This window comes from Spermophilus citellus (genome assembly GCF_964194105.1).
Source record: "Spermophilus citellus genome assembly, chromosome: 16".
Classification (NCBI taxonomy): domain Eukaryota; kingdom Metazoa; phylum Chordata; class Mammalia; order Rodentia; family Sciuridae; genus Spermophilus; species Spermophilus citellus.
This window is the reverse complement of record NC_138196.1, coordinates 26,818,918-26,842,634: the sequence shown is the minus strand read 5'-3', so window position 1 is coordinate 26,842,634 and position 23,717 is coordinate 26,818,918. Positions and strand designations below refer to the sequence as shown.

At 35.1% G+C, this 23,717-nt stretch overlaps 1 protein-coding gene across 1 annotated transcript in view; it reads right to left on the bottom strand.

The window, feature by feature from the left end:
- The window catches only part of WRN (WRN RecQ like helicase), a 170,722-nt gene that overhangs the window by 51,796 nt on the left and 95,209 nt on the right, over positions 1-23,717 (bottom strand). The window contains exons 19-23 of the mRNA XM_081268993.1: positions 19,772-19,946; positions 11,706-11,887; positions 9,478-9,579; positions 8,897-8,989; positions 4,647-4,788 (exon numbers count right to left, since the gene is read on the bottom strand). Of these exons, the coding sequence (XP_081125119.1) occupies positions 4,647-4,788; positions 8,897-8,989; positions 9,478-9,579; positions 11,706-11,887; positions 19,772-19,946 (694 nt within the window). The remainder of the gene's footprint in view (positions 1-4,646; positions 4,789-8,896; positions 8,990-9,477; positions 9,580-11,705; positions 11,888-19,771; positions 19,947-23,717) is intronic.

The window sequence follows — 23,717 nt, the reverse complement described above, 5'->3', positions numbered from 1 at the left end:
TATAGTTAATGAAACAGTACTATAATTGGGATTCCTGTTAAATGAATAGGTGCTCTTGCCACAAAAACAAGCAAACAAACAAATAAATAAAAAATTGGTAACTATGTTGAAATGATGGATATACTATGTTGCTTCACTCCAGGAACCATTTTATTATATTTATGTACCCTCCAAACATCACGCTGTTTACCTTAAAAATATACACAATAAAATTTATTTCAAAAAATAATGACATAAAAGAAAATATCATAGAATTTAACAATTGAAAGTAAAGCTGAATCTGTTTGATCTATCTTAAGTCATTTTCTTACTTATACTCTAACAAATAATCAGAGGCTCAAACATGTTATTTCACATCCCACAGTGTCTTTGTACTACAACTAGGATTAGAACATAGGCCTCCAAGACAACTAGTACCAATTTTTTATTAGTTTTTCATGTACTCTGCATGCATACATATACCCACACACACAACCAATATACTAGGTAGATTCTTAAGCTACTTTACCTGGGCTTAGGTCACTGTTCTGGCAAGTTATTCAACTATGCTTCTAGGCCTGACTTGATATGCAAGTATAATAATAGTTTCTATGTCTTGGGAATATTATACAGATGAAGTGAGTATGTAGGACAAATCCTATCTCAGTAATATTAACTTTCTTTTTACTAGTTAACAGCAGATCCATTAACTGACCCTGAATTCCCTAATCTAACAGTATTAGTTTCCTCTGGAACATTTGCTAACAGTCTTGTACATCTGCTATGGAGCTCACCTTTGTAGTAGAATATTCTACTCCTTATAAACTAGTAACACCAAAAGGTATTAAGTTGCCTAACTAGCACTTTCTAGTTCTCTTAGACACTAAAAATTACTGATAGATTTTCCTTTCCTAAGCAGAAAAAAAACCTGAAGTGAATTTGTGTACATCTACTAGTATGAAGCAATAAAGCTTTTTCTAACTAGTCAGGAGTAACTGTCTCTTCCCTTTATGATTAATAATCATTGTGAATACTGAGTTCTATGTGAATAAATTTTCACTGTCCTGTTTCCATGGTAATAATCATGCAGAGAATGAAGTATCTTTGCTCTTTGATAAAGAGCATTTTTGTTTTAAAGAAATCATATATTCCCTTTTCAACTAAAAACCCAAATGGAACCAAGTAACTTAAAAAAAAAAAAAAAACAGAATTAAAGCAAACTGCAGTAAGAATTTTCAACAACAAATGTTTGATGATTTCTCACTCCAAGCAAAGCATCCTCCATTAATTGCTTTAATGTTTCAGTTAATTTAATTTTCCAGGTTATCTACTGTCAAGAGTCAAACTGCCTGGAATGGGAAAGCTGACATGGAGAGAATATAGGGCTTTGGGTACTGATTTTTATAGAGGGCACAATTTTATACACATATCACTCGTCAACCAATAACAAATCTTCATTCTAGTATCTCTAGATAATTCGATTTAAAAATACAAATTTAGAACTGTATTTAATAGCATAATAAACACAAAGGCACTGTTAGGAAAGCTATTTGTCCATCCTGCTACTGGCACAAAGTAACAGTATGGCCTAGACCAGATCATTTAAAAACTCTGTTTCAACTAGAATAAAATAAAACGATAGGGCCAGTCTTTTTGCCAAGTTTTGGCACCAAGAGTCTATAGTTCTATGGGATGCAATCTTAAAGGGAAATTTTCATCTATTATTTTCCTTTAAAAATCAGGTTAGAAAAACAGGGTCAACAAAACTTAGACTCTTAGAATGTGGAAATCTAACTGATGAGTAACAGTTGGAATAAAGAGAACTAACTGACTAGTCAAATTACACTACCTGACATATGAGTTTTTGATAAGCAGTTTTCTGCCCTAGTATCTGAAAGAGAAAAACAAAAGACTAAAATTTTGCCAGTTTTCTAAATTAACTTCTTTAAAATTCACAATTGCTTTTTGTAGTAATTCTATCTGCTGGGAAAAGCATTTTCCTCCATCCTTCTTCCTTCATTCTTTTTCCGAATGTCCAAATCAACTATACCTCTCAGAAATCTACTGTATCCCCCATAAAACAGAAAGCTCCAATTAAATCTTCACAAACACTTCTAATTCCCCTAAGAATACTCTCCCTAGGACTTCAATAATAGTTCCTATCAGTTCATATATCCTTTACCTCTTTCTATATTATATTATACTTACATCTTTCCAAGTAATATTTTCTACACTAGATGATAAGCCTCATCTAATTCAACTTTGGATCCCCTACAAAATACAATATAGTGCCTTACACAAAAATAGATGTTTAATAACTAGTGGAAAAATAGCTATAAACTTCAACTCAAGAAGCGTTGAATTCTAAGTTCTTAAGAGTTCAAAACATGTCCAGAGCTTCTATAAATCTTTCTCACACATACAGACACACACACACAAATACACAGACTCTCTCAGTTCCTACAAGCAAAAGAGGTTCATGATTACCACTTTAGGGCTTCAGAAAATCATTTTGAGCTGTTAATTCCGTGTAAAATAAAATCAAAGGATAAAGTAACCATAATTATCTCTAGGAATATATTTTAATCAGATTAAATTGGTTGTCTAGAAAATCAATGGGCAGTCCTTTCCTGTTAGGTACTTTGAAAATTAGAGTTTGATTAAAAACTTACCAATAGTTCCAATGGCTGTCTAGGTAAAATCATCTTTTATGAAAAGCACTATACAATGCTGGGGCAATGATAAGGTTTAGCATGTTAATAATATGATCAGAAAAGATGTTTCACTTAATCTTTCCTGTACAGATTAATGACTGTGTTTCCATTTTCTAATCTATAAAATTAAGGCCACTGTATATCTTGTCCATATTCACACAGGGGGTGTAAAATTTTTTAGATGGTGAACAATTTAAAACAAAGTTCCTTAGGCAATACTATCATGATTTAATTTCTAATAAAACATGATCTTAAAACAAAATTTTAAACTCCACTTACAAACTTGTGAATAAGCTGCATAAATGTTTATGCTATTTAGGAAAATCTTGTGTAGATGAACAGCATCATGTATTGCTGAAATTGCATTTGTTATATATTTGCACACATAACATTATTTCTTTTAAAAACTCCAAAAGTTTCTCTGTTTAAGACACATCATTTTACAGATCAAAATTATCTACAAAGATATTAATGTATCCTAAATTGGTTAAGGAGAACAATTCCCAAAGGTATTACAATTATAATTTTTAAAATAATATCCCAGTAGATAGCAAGATCACTGAAATGGGGGGTGGTGGATGGGGAACTTACCTTATTTTCACTGCAGTTAGTGTCTCTAAATTTTCATTAAGTGGTACTTTTTAAAAAGTTTTACACTTTTATCTAGCAAGGGTAGTATAAAATTTCACAAAGGATAAACTTCTTAATTTGAGGACTCCCAAAAGACACTGTCAGTATAAAAGGTCTGAGTTGGATTTCAAATAATAGGTGAAATCTGATCCCTCTTGTGACCAGTTCAAGTTAGTCTAGGAGCCCACTTAAACTTATTTGTTGATACTGGATACTACTGGATTATACCAAATTAAAACAAGGATAATGTTTATAAGTTATACATTCAACTGGGGTACAAAGGTGTTAAAGGTGATAAAAATTTTAAAAAAAAATTATAGATCTCAATTATATTTAAGCTGTCCCATGCAATTTGTTTGTTTGTTTTTTAAATAAAAAATATAGTATCACTCATAGGAATTAAAACAAAGTTCCTTAGGTGACACTTCCACTGTTAAATTTCTGATCAAACTTGTGATTTAAAAATAAAAATGTAAACACCATTCAGAATATTAAAATATCAGTAAATGAAAAGTTAATATGTTTTCAACTATTAAAAATATTTCTTAACTAAGTTAACAGGTTCCTTTATAAACAAAATAAAAACTAAAAAATATTCACATAAGCATTTGACTATTTAACAAATAAAAGCTTATCTAAAGTGGTTTTATAAACTCTACATACAAAATAAGAATTTTAAAGAATATTTAAAATAAATGTACGTAACTGTATAAAGTATCCTATTTTCCACTCTTAGTCAACTAGTATCAACATAGAACACTTAATTTTGTTTTATCAGGAATAAAATCATATTTTATTTTACAAAACAAAAGTAAAGTCAAATTTTTTTCTTGGTATTTTATACTTCTGGTAGGAAACAGAAGAGGAAAAAAAATATGTTGCCAAATATTGTTATGAACTAAGACATTTACACAATTATCCTCAAAACTACAGTTTTGCTCAATTTAAAATTCTTTCCTGGGTACCAAAAAAAATCCAACTTTGTTCCACCAGCCCCTTGATAATGAAAGTTAACATGCCTTAATTATCCTAAGAAAGATCAGTCTAGGGATTTACCCCAACAATGTAATAAACTAATATAATACTTCAGACTGAGACGCAAAGTTGAACATAAGCTTGGAACATCAAAACAACAATAGATGTGACATATATATGTTCTGTCAGAAGTAGTGAATTGCAGGGTTTAACTGTAAATTAATGTTGATTTTCTTCATTTTTAATAATTCACCTAAAGTCAAAGCTATAATCACAACACAATAAATCTTTAAAGAAACTACAACAGGAGCAAAAAAAGAACTAAGAAGGTCATTCACATATACTTACAGATCCTCGGAGAAATAAAATTGGAACCCCAATTCCAAACTTTTCCTCTAAGATGCCCACAGCAGATAACAACTGGAATGCTTGTGGACCAAAGTCCTGTGATGTATCATCTGAGTCATTATTAGAATCACAATGATTCAATCTGAATAAAAATATTAATTATTAAGACAGCATAAACAAAGTACATACCTTAAGCAATAAAAAAAAGATTTAATGTGCAAATTAGCCAAGTAAAAAATATCTCAAATGTGTCAACTGCTGTAGAAGATACAAAATTTATATAGCCAAGAGCGTGTGAAGTATCTCAAACATGACAAATAAACTATAATACAGCATCCCAGAATGTTATGCTAATGGTTCCCCTCTAGTTCTTCTTAGTCCTAAGAAGCCAAGTTTCATGGCAAGTGGCCCAGACCTCAGATGGAAGAAGACTAAGAAGTTCAAGAAAGTATGACAGTTCCACTTGATGGATTATATATGAACATTGGACTTTTGTGTTAGGTTTTGTTGGAAAAAAATGGGGTTATTACAAAAGAAAATTTTAACTTAAAAAGAAAATCTTCTATCCAATAAACTGTTTAAACTCTAACTTATAGTTTAAACTATAAATTATAACAGAAAGATATAAACTCTTCATTTAAGTGTATATAAGGTAAATTCATAAATCATTCTTCAAGTTGATATGAAATTTTTATTAATACAAATTTGATTTTTTTTAGGTCAAGAACAGCAACAAAAAAATCCTTAGGGAAAAATCAACCACCTAATTCAACTGATAACTTTCATAGCAATAAGAATGCATTCAATATTCCAGATAAAATAATGTTTGGAGGGAAGGGGAAAAACTATGTTTAGGTTTATTCTCCTATTCTAACATCTTTAGTAGGATGATTACCTGGTTAATTTACTAATAAGAGTAACTAAAGCTATCAAATTCCCATAAAGAACTACCTGTATTGCATTTATTGGTTTTTAATATAATTATCACTAAATTCTAAAAATATTTTAATTTCCAGTTTGATTTTTCTTTAAGTTATTTAAAAATATTATTTTAGATTTCCGGATGCATAAGAATTTTTTATTTATCTTTTAGTTTACTATCAGATTTTAATATATTATCAGAATATGTGGTGAATTAGATACCAATTCATTGAAAAATGCTGACATAAACTATAACTTAGTAAAGGGGTCAGAAAACATTTTCCATAAAAGGCCAGATAACAAATACATCAGGCCTTGTGGACCACAATGGGTTTTGTAGATAACTACTTAACTCAAGCAGTCATCATAAACAGAAGGGCATGGCAAAGTTCCATCAAAATTTTATTTACAGAAAAACAGGCAGCAAGTGAAGTGGATGTGGCCCAAAGATCATATTGCCAACCCCTGCTCTTGTAGTCAATATTTATAAATACTCCATGTATACATGAGAAGTATAGACTCTCATTCAGTTTCTCCCAACTAATATGCTGCAAACAGATTCTAGGTGGGCTGAAAGGTTAATTATTTCAGTCCAAGTTACCTGTATTCTGACAATTAGCCCAGTGTGGGATACAAATACTGATCATTTGTTAGGGGGATCATGAAGTAAATAAAGTAATTTACAATCCACTTCTCTAGCTACTTGATAAGTTTTCTATTACTAGGTGCCTAATAAATCAAATTTGTACTATAGTGACCAAATTTCCTATAACTTGCTAATTTTTTAAAATTATTTAACCTACCAATAACTAAAAAATTATATCAAACTTTTCCACTTTGAGGGCAGATTTGTTTATTTCTTTGAGTTCCCTCAATCTGTGCTTTATGCGAATGAGTTTTCTGTTTTGTTTTATCTTGTTTGTTTTTTGAGACAGAAAACAATGTTCTCTTGGTGAAGGAACTATTTATCATTATGCAGAGAACATCTCCAATCCTAATAGCATACCTTGTGTTTTATAATAATGTATCTACCACACAAAAGTATATAGCTAACCCAAGCAGGTGTATCATTTGTTTTAATTTTTCAATCAATAAAGAGTTACATTAGTCATATTTGTGTAAAGTTCTACAAATTTTAACACATCATAGATCCACATATATAGATTCACCTAATCCTCACCACACTCAGGACACAAAACGAATCTATCACTCAAAATACTCATTTGTGCTACTGTTTTGTATACCTTCTCATTCCCTCTAACCTCTGGCAACCGCTGATCATCTCTTCGACCATACAGTTTAAATACAAGTTTCAGAGAATATCATATAAATGGAACCATATTGTAGAACTGGTGTTATTTCTTCTTCAAATGTTGGCTAGATTTTGTCACTGAAGCCTTCAGGGCTAGAAATTTTATTTTGGGAGGCTGTTAATAAGGAATTCACTTCCTCTAATGCTTGGGGGACCTTTCAAGTTCACCTATTTAAATCATTGTGGCTGAGTATGGCTAGTTTGAGATTATTAAGTAATTAAGTAATTTCATCTACATTAGTGAATTTATATATAAGTTGTTCATAGTGTTTTATTCTTATCCTTATTAATGTCTACTGGATTTGTAGCAAAATTCCCTCTCCCATGCCTGCTATTAATAAATCTATTTCTCTTTCTTCTGTCAGTCTTGCTAGAAGTTTTTAATCAATTTTGTTGACCTTAACAAATAATGACCTTTTGCATTCACTATTTTTTACTACTCTTTTTTCTGTTTTCTATTTCACTAATTTAGGCTGTTATCTGTATTATTTCCTTCCTTCCACTGCCATTTGCTTTATTTTGCTTTGATTTGCTTGTTTCTTATTTTGGAAGCTTAATTGGTCTGAAACCTCTCTCCTTTTATAAGATAAATATTTAATGCTATAAATTTCCTTCCTAGAATAGCTGTATACTAAACATTTTTGTGTTTTTATCCCATTCAGTTAAAAATATTTTCTTATTTCACTTGAGACTTTCTCTCTGATTAATAGATAGTTCAGAAGTGTGCTATTTAATTTCCAAGGGTTTAGAGACTTTCCTTATATCATTCTGTTACAACTTTCTAGTTTAATTCCAGTATAGTCAAAACACATACTTTATCCAAAAAGATTACTTCCAAATTTGTTAAAATTTTGTTTTATGACCCAGAGTATGATTCATGTTTGTAACATTCCATCTTCCCTTAAAAAGAATGTGTACTCTGTTGCTGTTGGATGAAGTGTTCTTTTAAAAACTAATTAGATCCAGGTTGTTGACAGTTATTTTTATTCTTATCCCCTTAGTGATTTTTTTGTTCTACTACTTCTATTGATTACTGAGAGAAGATGTTAAAGTCACCAACTATAATTGTGGATTCTCTATTCTCCTTTCAGTTCTTTTAGGTTCTTTCTTTGGAGTATATAAACATTTAGGATGTCTTCTTGGTTGGGATAGTTGATTTTATGTTTAACTTGGCTAGTCTGAGGTACTCAGTTGTTTGGTCAGATACTAATCTAGATGTTGCTGTGAAAATATTTTGTAGCTGTGATTAATATTCATAATCAGCTGGCTTTAATTAAAGGAAGTTACCATCAATAATGTGGGTAAGTCTCGTCCAATCAGTTGAAAATGTTAAGAGCAAAAAATGTAGCTGAAGAAAGAATTCCACTTCAAGACAGCAACATCAACTCTTGCCCATGTTTCCAGACTGCTTAACTTGCCAACCCCCACAACTGTTTAAGCCAATTCCTTATAACCAACTCCACATAATTCCTTTCATCCTTCCCCCTTTAATATAAAATCATTCATCCTATTTCTCTGGAGAATCAGGACTAAGAAATGAGTGAGCTGATCCTTTTACATCATGCAATGTCCTCTTTTATTCCTGCTAGTATTTTTTGTTCCAAAGTGTCCACTGCCCAACATTAAAACAGCAACTTCAGCTTTCTTTTGACCTGTGTTTTCATGGTACACCATGTTTCATTCTTTTGTTAACCTACCTTTATAAATATACTTGTAGTGGATTTCTTATAGCATATAAGATAGGGTCACATTTTAAAATCAATCCTGAGAATTTACACCTTTAAATGATATTTTTAGACAATTTACATTTAACAATTGATTATGTTTAGGTTTAGGTCTACCCTTCTATTGTTTTATCTATTACATAAAGTAAAATACTCTAAATTGTTTGCTTTTAATTTTTAAATAAATTCATTTAGTTTAAAAAAACTAAAATATACACAACAAAAATTCAATTAAATATGACCTAAAAAAAGAGAGAGAAATTTTAGAATGTTCATCAAGAAGAAATCTGTACCTGAATCTGCAATTATCACAGCATTTTTCAGTTCCCATAATACCCATGGAGGCCTTTCTTAGTTGTTTGTCCTCAAAATGAGACAAGATGATTCTATCCAAGAGAAATTTCAAAGTTAAATAAATAAATACACACACGTTAACTTCATTGCTAAAAATAGATAAAATCACCATTAATTATTTGCCTGGAACCTCATTATTTGAGTTTAGTTTACTCAGGCACAAAGAAAGCTGACTTTAAAACTGAGCATACCATAACATCAACAAAATATTCTTTCAAAATAATCCTGATTATTCAGCAAATGTTTTTCTTAAAAGAGAAATAGCCTGAGTTTTCATAAACCCAGGCTACTAATTGATAAATAATACAGCTGAGCTTGGTGGTACATGCCCATAATCCCAGCTACTCAATAGGCTGAGGCAGGAAGAGCACAAGTTCTAAGCCAGAATGGACAACACAGCAAGATCCTATCTCAAAACAAAAAATAAAAAGGACTCGGGATACAGCTCAGTGGTAGAGTATCCCTGGGTTCAATCACCAGTACAAATAAAATAAAATAAAATAAAATAAATAATACATACTGTCGCCTACATCTCCTGGAATGAAGATATTTTTCCATTTTTGCCATCATCTTTAATTTGTACAATCGAAACTTTTCATTACGTATCTCAGTAAGGCAGTTCCTGTCAATTCAAAATTTCACAGGGATATGTGAAACTATTATTTATTACTGCTTATTTTCATAACCTACAAAACTCACACTCATATTAGGATAAAGAATATTTCTAATCACCCTAGAAAGTTCTCTTATATTTCTTCACAATCAATGCCCCCAAAGGAAGGAAGCACTTTTGTAATTTTTATAAAAATTGCTTTCAAAAGAATTCTACCCTGGGGCTGGGGATGTGGCTCAAGCGGTAGCGCGCTCGCCTGGCATGCCTGCGGCCCGGGTTCGATCCTCAGTACCACATACCAACAAAGATGTTGTGTCCGCCGAGAACTAAAAAATAATAAATATTAAAAAAATTCTCTCTCTCTCTCTCTCTCTCTCTCTCTCTCTCTCTCTCTCTCTCCCCCACACACACACACTCTCTCTTTAAAAAAAAAAAGAGAGAGAGTGAGAGAGAGAGGGAGAGAATTAAAAAAAAAAAAAAAGAATTCTACCGGTGCCGGGCGTGGTGGCGCATACCTATAATCCCAGAGGCTGGGGAGGCTGAGGCAGGAGGATTCAGAGTTCAAAGCTAGCCTCAGCAAAAGCAAGGTACTAAGCAACTCAGTGAAACTTTTCTCTAAATAAAATTCAAAACAGGGCTGGGGGTGTGGTTTAGTGGCCTGAGTTCAATCCCTGGTATCAAAAAAAGAAAAACAATACTACCTATGTCCAAGTAACAATTCTTAAGCTGCCTTTAAAAAATTACTATACATGCTAGTTCTTCATTTTGATTTATATGTCACAAACTCTTTGATTTCCAGCAAATCTTCTATTATACACAAATTTTTACCGTTTCCCAGGTAAGTCTATGCATTATTTTAATTTATTTTCTAAGAAACTGAAAGCATTTATAAAAAGAATACCAAAAGAGGCTCATTACCAGTAGGAGTCTTTATCCCTATTAACTTTTCAGAGAATTTCTTGATCCTCCAAAACTAACTTTGTATATTGGGGTATGCAGGAACACCAATAAAGTATAAGAAATAAATTTCTTCCTCAAACAAGTATAATTGATTTTCTTCTATAATACTGAATTTATTAAAAATTGTTAAATCGGGCTGGAGCTGTGGCTAGTGGTAGAGCGCCGCCTCGCACTTGGTAACTATAAAATGGGATTTCTGTTCATTCTGTTTGATCTTCAGCACCACATAAAAATAAATGAAGATATTGTGTCCAACTACAACTAAGAATATATTTTTTAAAAATTGTTAAATACTATTAAAACACGTTATCTTCTAAAAAGTCAGTGCAACTAAGCTCACCCTGTTTATGTCTAGTCTTCTGTGAATAAATTTTATAAATATCAATATCAAATGATAAAAATCTCCCGAATAGCTTTATATACCTTTCCAAGAATAAACAGAAGAAGGCAAATTAAGGGGAGGGAGGAGGGAAAGGAAAAGGAACCACAGAATGAAACTGATTTCTGAATTATGCTCCATACATATATGAAAGAATAAATAAACAGACTCTAAGGTAACTATGGCTGAAGACATTACAACATGAGAAGACAAGAGGAGGAAAAAATACTATTCACTTGATGTACAACAGTAGAAAAGTATTCTGTAAGATCTATGTTATATGCCTAAGTATAAAACTTATTTACGTAATTCCTCACACTCAGGAATGGCTAAAATTAGGTCATCTCCTCTATGTGGCAACATTTATCATCAATGTTCTTCATAGATGTTGTATGTTTTGGATTTTTACTTTCATTTGTTGGTTGATTTGGGTTCTTTAGTTTCTTTGGGTTTTTTTTACTTTTTTTTAATTTGTTTTAGTTACACATGACAGTACAATGATCTTGACATATCATACATTTGAAACAGATGGGATATAATTTCTCATATTTCTGAGTGTACAGGTTGCAGAATTACATTGGTCATGCACTCACATATATACCCACAACAATAATAATGTCTACTTTATTTTGCTGTCCTTCCATTCCCCCCTTCCTTTCCCCTCCCCTCACTTCTCTCTACCTAATCTTGTTTTTTTACTTTAAATATACCTGAAAATTACTTGAAATTTTAGACCTTGCTTAAAATATTTTCTTGGAAAGAAAGAAATATGCAAGGTGAAAACAATAGTTTTTACCTATTTAAGTTAAAGTCTGCTGGAGCCCAGAGTACATGACAAGAACTTTGAAGTCCATCACGGCCAGCTCTGCCAATTTCCTGATAATATGATTCCATTTCTTTAGGAGCACCATAATGAATGACTCTGCGAATGTCAGCTTTATTAATGCCCATTCCAAAAGCTATAGTAGCGATGACACACTGAGAATAAATAACATAGTTTGACAAACATATTTAACAGAATTAAAACTTTAACAATAATTCAATCATTAAAGTATCTGGCATAAAACTAAATTTAATATAATATAGAATAAAAGAGTATCTGCCCAATTTACTTATTAAGATAGTAAAAGAAGAATGTAAATTATCATTATTTGCGGATGATATGATTTTATACCTAGAAGACCCAAAAGGGTCTACAAAGAAATTACGAGAGCTAATAAATGAATTCAGCAAAGTGGCAGGATATAAAATCAACACGCATAAATCAAAGGCATTCCTGTATATCAGCGACAAAACTTCTGAAATGGAAATGAGGAAAACCACCCCATTTACAATATTCTCAAAAAAAATAAAATACTTGGGAATCAACCTAACAAAAGAGGTGAAAGATTTATACAATGAAAACTACAGAAACCTAAAGGGAGAAATAGAAGAAGATCTTAGAAGATGGAAAAACATACCCTGTTCATCGATAGGCAGAACTAATATCATCAAAATGGCGATATTACCAAAAGTTCTCTATAGGTTTAATGCAATGCCAATCAAAATCCCAATGGCATTTCTTGTAGAAATAGATAAAGCAATCATGAAATTCATATGGAAAAATAAAAGACCCAGAATAGCAAAAGCAATTCTGAGCAGGAAGTGTGAATCAGGAAGTATAGCGATACCAGATCTCAAACTATACTACAGAGCAATAGTAACAAAAACAGCATGGTACTGGTACCAAAACAGGCAGGTGGACCAATGGTACAGAATAGAGGACACAGTAACCAATCCACAAAATTACAACTATCTTATATTTGACAAAGGGGATAAAAGCATGCAATGGAGGAAGGATAGCATCTTCAACAAATGGTGCAGGGAAAACTGGAAATCCATATGCAACAAAATGAAACTGAATCCCTTTCTCTCGCCATGCACAAAAGTTAACTCAAAATGGATCAAGGAGCTTGATATCAAATCAGAGACTCTGCGTCTGATAGAAGAAAAAGTTGGCTCCAATCTACATATTGCGGGGTCGGGCTCCAAATTCCTTAATAGGACGCCCATAGCACAAGAGTTAAAAACAAGAATCAACAAATGGGACTTACTCAAACTAAAAAGTTTTTTCTCAGCAAAAGAAACAATAAGAGAGGTAAATAGGGAGCCTACGTCCTGGGAACAAATCTTTACTCCTCACACTTCAGATAGAGCCCTAATATCCAGAGTATACAAAGAACTCAAAATATTAGACAATAAGATAACAAATAACCCAATCAACAGATGGGCCAAGGACCTGAACAGACACTTCTCAGAGGAGGACATACTATCAATCAACAAGCACATCAAAAAATGCTCAGCATCGCTAGCAGTCAGAGAAATGCAAATCAAAACCACCCTAAGATACCATCTCATTCCAGTAAGATTGGCAGCCATTAGGAAGTCAAACAACAAGTGCTGGCGAGGATGTGAGGAAAAGGGTACTCTTGCACATTGCTGGTGGGACTGCAAATTGGTGCGTCCAATTTGGAAAGCAGTATGGAGATTCCTGGGAAAGCTGGGAATGGAACCACCATTTGACCCAGCTATTCCCCTTCTTGGACTATTCCCTGAAGACCTTAAAAGAGTGTACTATAGGGATACTGCTACATCGATGTTCACAGCAGCACAATTCACAATAGCTAGACTGTGGAACCAACCTAGATGCCCTTCAATAGATGAATGGATAAAAAAAAATGTGGCATTTATACACAATGGAGTGTTACGCAGCACTAAAAAATGACAAAATCATGGCATTTGCAGGGAAATGGATGGCATTAGAGCAGATTATGCTAAGTGAAGCTAGCCAAACCCTAAAAAACAAATGCCAAATGTCTTCTTTGATATAAGGAGAGTAACTAAGAACTGAGCAGAGAGGAAGAGCATGAGAAAAAGATTAACATTAAACAGGGACAAGAGGTGGGAGGGAAAGGGAGAGAGAAGGGAAATTGCATGGAAATGGAAGGAAACCCTCATTGTTATACAAAATTACATATAAGAGGATGTGAAGGGAAAGGGGAAAAAAACCAAAACAAAACAAGGGAGAGAAATGAATTACAGTAGGTGGGGTAGAGAGGGAAGATGGGAGGGCAGGGGAGGGGAGGAGGGATAGTAGAGGATAGGAAAGGTAGCAGAATACAACAGCCACTAGTATGGCAATATGTAAAAACGTGGATGTGTAACCGATGTGATACTGCAATCTGTATACGGGGTAAAAATGGGAGTTCATAACCCACTTGAATCTAATGTATGAAATATGATATGTCAAGAGCTTTGTAATGTTTTGAACAACCAATAAAAAAAGATTGGTAACTATAAAATGGGATTTCTGTTCATTCTCTATAAAAATCATAAAATAAGTGGGTTCTCTGAACATCTGTGAGTGTGAGACACAAAAGAGGGTCTTAAAAATATTTATTGTATTAAATGAAATGTTTATATTATGAAGTATTCAAGTATCTTACTACATAGCAAAGTATCTTATCCTAACATGATTCTAAGACAGAAACGTCTCATTAAAGACGGTGAAGTGAAACATAGTTTTCACTTCATCCTTAATTTTCTCTACATCCTTAAGAGGAAATGACAGAATACCTAATATGCATGTATATGCTAAGAAATCTTAACAAGTATTAACAATAAGAATATCAGTAAATGGATGGGACTGGAGACTATCATGATAAGTGAAATAAGCCAATCCCAAAGAATCAAAGGCCAAATGTTTTCTCTGATATGTGGATGCTAATCCCCAATAAGGGCTTGGGGGGCTAGGGAAGAATAGAGGTATTCTGTATTAGACAGAAGGGAGTGAATGAATAGAACATTATGACCCTATGTACATATATGATTACACAACCAGTATAATTCTACATCAGGTACAACTACAAGAATGAGAAGTTATACTTCATTTATGTATGACTTATACATGCATTCTACTGTCATGTAAGAACAACAAAAAAGAATACAAAAAGAGCTGGGCATGGTGGCTCACCCCTGTAATCCTATCTGTTCAGGAGTCTGAGGCAAGAGGATCATAAATTCAAAAGCAGCCTCAGCAACTTAGCAAGGCTGTAACCAACTTACTAATAAATTTAGTAAAATTTAATATAATTCAAAATAAAAAATACAAAAAGGGCTGGAGATTCAGCTCAGTAGCTAAGCACCTCTGGGGTCAATCCCCACTACAAAAAAAAAAAAAAGAGAGAGAGAGAGAGAGAGAGAGAGAGAGAGAGAGAGAGAGAGAGAGAGAAAGACAAGTAACCGTAATAAACTACATGACTGCATTGCTTAAAGATAAAAAAAAAACCTTTACAGAGTAATTGTATAAATCTTGTACAATGAAATAAAATTATGATAGAAATAAATGGGGTAGCCCATGCCTATAATCACAGCTACTCAGGAAGCTGAGGAAGATTACTTGAGCACAGGAGTTCAAGATCAGTCTGAGCAGTACAGGGAGACTTCGTCTTTTATTAGTATTTATGTATTTAAATTAGGTATATAAGACAGCAGAATGCACTTTGATTCATTGTACACAATTGCAGCACAATTTTACATTTCTATGGTTGTACATGATGTAGCATCACACCATATGTGCACTCATACATGTACCTAGTATAATGATGTCCATCTCATTCCACCGTCTTTCCTGCCCCCATGCATCCTCCCTACTCTCCCTCTCCTTTGCCCAATCAAAGTTCCCTCCATTTTCCCCATGCCTCCCCGCTCCCCATTATGGATCAGCATCCACCTATCAGAACATTTGGTCTTTGGTTTTTTGGGATTGGCTTACTTCTCTTAGCATAATATTCTTCAACTCCATCCATCTACCTGCATCCATCATCCTTGTCAACACTTACTGTTGTTTGTATTCTTGATAACTGACATTCTGACTGGCATGAGATAAAATCTTAGAGTAGTTTTGATTTGCATTTGATTTGCATTTGATTTGCATACTAGAGATGTTGAACATTTTTTCTTATATTTGTTGATCAAATTCATATCTTCTGAGAAGTGATTGTTCAGCTCCTTAGCCCATTTATTGATTGGGCTGTTTGGGTTTTTTTGGTGTTAAGTTTTTTGAGTTCTTTATATATCCTGGAGATTAGTGCTCTGACATGTGTGTGACAAAAATTTGCTGCCAAAATGTAGGCTCTCTGTTCACCTTATTGAATGTTTCTTTTGCTGAGAAGAAGGGAGACCTCATCTTTAAAAAAAAAAAAAAAATTGTAAGAAAATTGGTGAGGATGTGGGGAAAAAGGTACATTCATACATTATTGGTGGGACTGTAAATTGGTGCAGCCAATACGGAAAGCAGTATGGAGATTCCTTGGAAAACTGCAAATAGAACCACCATTTGACCCAGCTATTCCACTCCTCGGTCTATACCCAAAGGATTTAAAAACAGCATGCTACAGGGACACAGCCACATCAATGTGTATAGCAGCACAATTCATAATAGCTAAACTGTGGAACCAACCTAGATGCTTTTCAGTAGATGAATGGATTAAAAAATGTGGCATTTATACACAATGGAATATTATACTCAGCAATAAAAGAATAAAATCATGGTATTTGCAAATAAATGGATGGAGCTAGAGAAGATAATGCTAAGTGAAGTTAGCCAATCCCAAAAAAATCAAATGCTGAATATTTTTTCTTATATAAGGAAGCCCCTACACCATAGGTGGATAGGGAGGGGGAGCATGGGAGGAACAGATAAACTCTAGATAGGGTAGAGGGATGGGAGGGGAAGGGAGGGGGCATGGGGTTAGAAATGATGGTGAAATGTGATGGACATCATTATCCAAAGTACACGTATGAAGACAGGAATTGATGTGAATATACTTTGTATACAATCAGAGTTATGAGAAATTGTCCCCTATATGTGTAATATGAATTGTAATACATTCCACTGTCATATATAATTTTTAAAAAAAACTTAAAAATGAAAGAAAAAGAAAGAAATAAGTAAATTGAGGAAATGGGGTTAGAAATGCATAAAATGGAGAGGGAGAAGAAAAGGACACTAAAGGATGTGAAAAAGATCTAAACTTTCATCCTTCACAGTGGGGAGTCAATAGATAATGCCTAAAACATATTAAAAAATTAAGTAGTAGCAATAGAAGCAAATTGTGGAAAAAATAAATAGTTTTAAACACCTAAAGGCTCAGCTAAAAGAGTTGAGAGTAGGAAAAAGATGTGAAGAGGCATGAGGGGCTACTTATGGAGTTGTACGTATAACTGAAAAAAATTGAAGTCCATTTTAAAGAAAATAGGTAAGCAAAGATAGGGCAGAAGAATAAAAAGGATAAAAGGAAAGAAGAAAACTACTGAACTAGTTAAAGTATGATGAGAAGGGTGAGAGAAAAATAAATACAGCAATAATAATAATAATCAATAATAAGTTAAAGCTTTGGACAAAGACTAGGCAATTTTTCTATATTTAAGGGTTAATAAGCAACACAATAATGATTCTACTTTTAATCAAATTATTTTTAGAAGAGATCAACCAATTCCATAGACTTTATTTTTAAAATATCCCTATAAACTTTCAAGTATAAATAAATATATTTTATCAAATAAGTGATTTGCAGCCTCATTCCAGAAAGAAAGAGAATTTAAGGTATCATCAAAGGACAAGTGAAAATACACATGGATATAAAACAAAAAGTCAGGATTAAATATAAGAATGAATGGCTAGATTAAAAGGCAAATCTACATGGAAATATAGTTAGATATGGCTATAATAATCACAAATAAAAGTCTATTTTTCTAAAAATATTAAGATTCTAAGCATCACTCAATCTAAGCTATTAAGAGTTGAAGATATCAGCTAGACTTTAGCCCTGCACTAAGGTATAAGTCAATTGTAAAAAGAATTACAGGAAAAGTGAATATTTAGAATTCAGGATATTTATTCATTCATTAAGCACTAAATAAATATCAATGACAAGTAATCAACTGCAAAAGCACTAGCCTCTTCCATATAGAAGATAAAATATATTTTCATCACTTGAAAAAGTGATTTGAGAACTTTCAATACAAATGTGGAACTTCTAAACAATTAATGACAAAGAACTATCTGGACCAGCTGTTAGATAAAACAAAACCTGATGTTAGACTAGAGTAAAATAATCAATACTAACTTATTAATCTTCATAATATGTATAAATATCTGTGACATCCCACCATAGAAAGGAAAAATATAGTATCACATATATACATACACCCTTCAAGAGATCAGGTGTAAGCTAAAAGATTACTATGAGGATTTTTCAGCCATATTTCAAAATATTAATATTTAAAGGAGCTGTGTATTGGTAGGAAAATCAGATGCATCCAATGAAATCAACCATCACAAAATAACATGGATAAAGTTTGTACTCTCTCATATTTTTGGGAGATATTTTAGTCTAAATGAATAATTATTAAATTAAATGAACACCTGTACAACGAATAAACCATTGGTCAGTTAAAGGCTTGAAGACTGATTGCTAAGATTTAGTAGGCAGCTAGTAAATTTTATCAGACAATTTTCAAGCCACTGAGATAATAAAAAACACAAATTTGCATAAAATCTCTGTCCAGTTATGACACCTGTCATAACTGGACAGAGTTATGTCCAGTTATGACAGCTGTTTCTATCTGGGGAACTTTATAGACAGTACATATGAACTATACTTAAGTGTTAAGATGTTTGAACAATTCTAGTTTGAGGTGGATAACAACTACCTCTCATAGGGAGGGCTGGATAGAAAACTCCAGGGCTGATGCAAGTTCATTTCTTGAGAGGAAGAACTATTATATTGGCTTACAGTAATCATGTGGATATGATGCTGACATCATTAAGTTGTTGATCGAAACCAACTCATGTGACTTGAATTTAAATTCTCCCAGATATACTCTAGGTTGCCTACTGAACCAAGCCAATCATGACAGGAGTCTCAGTGGCACCATCTCATAATAACTTCATCATTATCCTCCCCTTCTTCAGTTCTGCCCTTAAAATTAATCCTATTAAATGCTACCAGTCTATTTTTATGATAATATCATTCTGCTCAAAAACACAGAAGAGTTCATCATGTTAATTTTCAAACTCTTTTCTGTGGCATGCTAAGGATTACAAAACACCTACAGAGGCTGTCTTACAGCCTGGGAGGTTCAGGTCTCCCTTCTCCCTCATGCCAACTCCAACTAGAATTATTATTTAATCTATCTTACCTATTAGATAAAAGCTCATTTAAATGAAAAATTCTAAGGTTAAAGTAATCGGGAAACACTACAGGAATCTAGCACCAAGCCCAGTATATCTTTTTCCTACAAGTTTTAAAGCCATCCATAAACCTGGCCAACAAATCCATTTAATCTTTTTCTTAGGAGTCTTTAATAGTTCCTCACTGACTCTTTATCCATACTTTTTGCCATTCCTATCCCTTGCTCTTTCCCTCCAGTCATTCCAAACCACTCATAATTTGCTGAGCCCTGCATGCACTCTCACATCACACGTTAGTCCTTCTTCCTGGAATTCTAAAACCAATTTTTCTGCTCTCATCACCTACCAGCCTACAAACTTCTATTCACATTTTCAAACTCTATTCAAATTGCACCTTCCTGGATAGTCAACTCACATCACAAAACCTATCTCAGACGGCTTTTTATACTTAATAATCTGCAACAGTTTTTTCATACACTTACCTTTCACATTACATATAGACTGATCTCCTTAACCAGAGGAGCTATATTTAATACCAAAAAGTATTTAATAAAGATATGATATAATTTGAGAAATATCTATTTTCTCTAAGGAGCACAGAGAGTAATGACAATTGATTCTCACACCTGAATTTCATCTCTCATGAACCTATGATGAACATCTTTCCTTATGTTAAAACTCATGCCCGCATGGTATGTTCCACAGGCTAACTTCAGTTTCTGAAGTTCAGCAGTGACTTGTTCTGTCATTTTTCTAGAAGGACAATAGATGATAGTTGGACCTTCAAATTCCCAATCAGAACTAGAAGGAAAAAAGGAAAAAAAAGAACAAACATAGTGAGAGAAAGAAGGGGGCGGGGGAAGAATATTTCAGACCAGTTTGGGTTTTATCTCATTTAACATTTCCTTTCTATTGAACAAAAGACTAAAAGCATATTAAAAAACAATGACATATTTAACTTCATGAAAATCTAAAACATTATGGAGAATCACATGTGAAATGAGTTGTAGTGAGCTCCAAAAACTTTTGACTTAGTTTTGGTTCAAATCAAAGTTAAAACATGGAACAAGTAAGTTTGTCCTACCAGAAGTCATGATACAAATGTATCAACTATTGATGCAAATATTCTAGGAATGTAACACAACAGAGAAAAAATTAGTCTTAATTTTTGTAGAAGTGAATATTTATATAGAAATACGTATAACAATTTTTATTCTTTTATGTTCATAAAGTTGAGCTTATTTACTAAAAAAAAAAAAGACCTTTTTGGAATATTGCAAGATTCCTTTTATGGTTCAAAGAAGTAATTACTAGAAATCTTGAGACCATCAATGTTTAAGAAAAAACTGTTTCAATGTCTATTGTAGAAATTTGTGCTTACTTATTAAGAGTGTAAACAATGATTTCCATAAAACATTTAATACCTCAAAGCATTCATTTACTTAAGGGTATTCATTTATGCTGACTTAATTATTATAGACAAACAACTATTTTAGATTCATGAAAAGTTATTTTAGGGCTGGGACTGTACCTCAGTGGCAGAGTGCTTGCCTAGGATGTATGAGGCACTGGATTCAATCCTTAGCACTGCATAAAATAAACTATCAAAAAAAAGGCATCTGTCCATCTATAATTACAAAAATCATAATTTGATTTAATTTTAAATTCATATACCATTTGATGTAATTTCAATTTAGAGTTTGTTTGTTTTCTGGGTACTAAGGATAGAACCCAGGGGTACTTTACCATTGTACTACATCTCCTTTCATTTTGAGGAAAGGTCTTATTAAGTTGCCAAGTCTGGCCTCAAACTTGCTTATCTTCCTGCCTCAGCCTCCCATGTGGTTGGGGTTACAGAAATGTGCCACCTTGTCTGGCTCCAATTTGAATTTGGGGAATTTATTTTATAAAATTCTTATCTGTCAAAAGACAATATGTACAAATATTCAGAGTAAAACTATGATAGTGAAAAATAGTCTAAATGTTCATCATTATGTATATTCTTATAATGGAATACTAAAAAAACTTTTTAATATGTCAATCTGCACTCTACTGTCATGTATATCTTTTATTTTTTTTTTTTAGATGTACAGGGACACAATACCTTTATTTTATTTGACGTGGTGCCGGGATAGAACCCAGAGTCTCACACATGCTAGGCAAGTGGTTTACCACTGAGCCACAACCCCAAGACTCCTAAACAAACATTTTTAAAAATTAAATGTTTTGGGCTGGGGTTGTGGCTCAGAGGTAGAGCACTTGCCTACAATACATGACGCACTGGGTTCGATCCTCAGTACCACATAAAAATAAAAATGGGTACACAGTGCTGAATTCTGGGTTTGAGACGGGGGAAGGAAGAGGTCCAGTTCAGTTCTCCACCGGTCAGACCACAGAGGAAACCAGTGGCCACCATCTTGGAGAGTTGACGTCATCATCCCTGTTTTCGACTGATTGCAGCTCATTCAACCATAGAACAGGTAATTTCAGACTGCCATTCGCCTGCGTCTCGCAGACAAATTACTAAGGCGCAGTGCTAAAGAACCCGCGGAAACTGCTTCTTGGGGCCTGCTCCTATCAGTACATACACGGAGCCCGGGGCGGCCGAATTCTGGCTCCCGGAACTGCTCTGGCCCAGGGCTAAGGAGCCCGCGGAGGCTGCTTCTTGGAGCCTGCTCCTATCAGTGCATGCACAGAGCCCAGAGGGGCCGGGTTCTGGCTCCCGGAACTGCTCTGGCCCAGGGCTGAGGAACCCGCGGAGACTGCTTCTCGGTCCGGATCCTGCTGAGTGCTGTGGGGGCCAGAGGTGCAGAGCAGAGCTGCAGCCCGCGTCCAGAACAGCCCCAGCGACCCGCCGGCATGGTATCACTTCACCACAACTGCGGTGGGGGCTGAGCAGAGCTGCCGCCCGAGCCTGCAAGGTAGGCAGACCACCGGCGGATCAGCGGAACGGGCCCAGCGGCCTGCCAGCGTGGTAGACATGTCACACCAATGGGAGTAGGGGCAGAGCAGGGCCGCCGCCCGGGCCCGGAATGGGCCTAGTGACCCGCCGGCGTGGTATCGCTTCACCCCAACTGCAGTGGGGCCGAGCAGAGCCACCGCCCGAGCCCACAAGGTAGGCAGACCTGTGACCGACCGGCGGGACAGGCCCAGTGGCCTGCCGGTGTGGTAGACACGTCACACCAATTGGAGTAGGTGCAGAGCAGAGCCGCCGCCCGTACCCGGAACAGGCCTAGCGACGGGCCGGCGTGGTATCCCTTCACCCCAACTGCAGTAGGGGCCGAGCAGAGACGCCGACCGAGCCTGCAAGGTAGGCAGACCTGCGACTGACCGGCAGGACAGGCCCAGCGGCCTGCCAGCGTGGTAGACACGTCACACCAATTGGAGTAGGGGCAGAGCAGAGCTGCCGCCCGTATCCGGAACAGACCCAATGACCCGTGGGCGTGGTAGTCACGTCACCCCAATTGGAGAAGGGGCAGAGCAGAGCCGCCACCCGCTCCCGCAAGGTAGGCAGACCTGCGACCGACCGGCACAACAGGCCCAGCGGTCCGCAGGCGTGGTAGACACGTCACACCAATTGGAGTAGGGGTAGAGCAGAGCCGCCGCCCACGCCCGGGACAGGCCCAGCGACCCGCCGGAGTGGTACACACATCACCCCAATTGGAGTAGGGGCAGAGCAGAGCCGCCTCCCGCACCCGGAACAGGCCCAGCGACCCCCCGGCGTGGTAGACACGTCACCCCAATTGGTGTAAGGGCAGAGCAGAGCTGCTGCCCGCGCCTGCAAGGTAGGCAGACATGTGACCGACCAGGAGAACAGCCCCAGGGGTCCGCAGGCGTGGTAGACACGTCACAACAACTGGAGGAGGAGCACAGCCACTGCCCGCCCTGCAAGGGAGACTTTTCAACTATACAAGAGTAATATAAATATATAGGGGGAAAATTTCAAAAACACAACAGTTTCACCAAGCAGAAAGAAACGCGAGCAGTATGAAACGACAAGGAAAGAAAGGACCACAAGCAATGCAGGTCAACTCAACTTTAGAAGAGGTAATAGCTGCAGCAGATGGAATGGCAGATAAAGAATTCAGGATATACACGCTTCAGATGATCTGGGGTCTCAAGGAAGGCATTAGACAGCAAAATCAGTCAATGAAAGATCACTTTGACAATGAATTACATAAACAAATCCAAGAAACAAAAGATCAACTATACAGGAAGATAGAGGTAATAAAAAACAAACAAACAGAAATCCTAGAAATGCAGGAAGCAATAAACCAACTTAAAAACTCAACTAAGAATACTACCAGCAGAGTAGAAAACTTAGAAGATAGAACATCAGACAATGAAGACAAAAGTATTTCAACTTGAAAAGAACATAGACAGATCAGCAAGAATGTTAAGGAACAATGAGCAAAACATTCAAGAAATATGGGACAACATAAAGAGACCAAACTTAAGAGTCATTGGGATACAGGAAGGTATAGAGGTCCAAACCAAAGGAAGAGCAATCTATTCAATGAAATAACACGAGAAAACTTCCCAGACTTGAAGAATGAGACAGAATCCCAAATC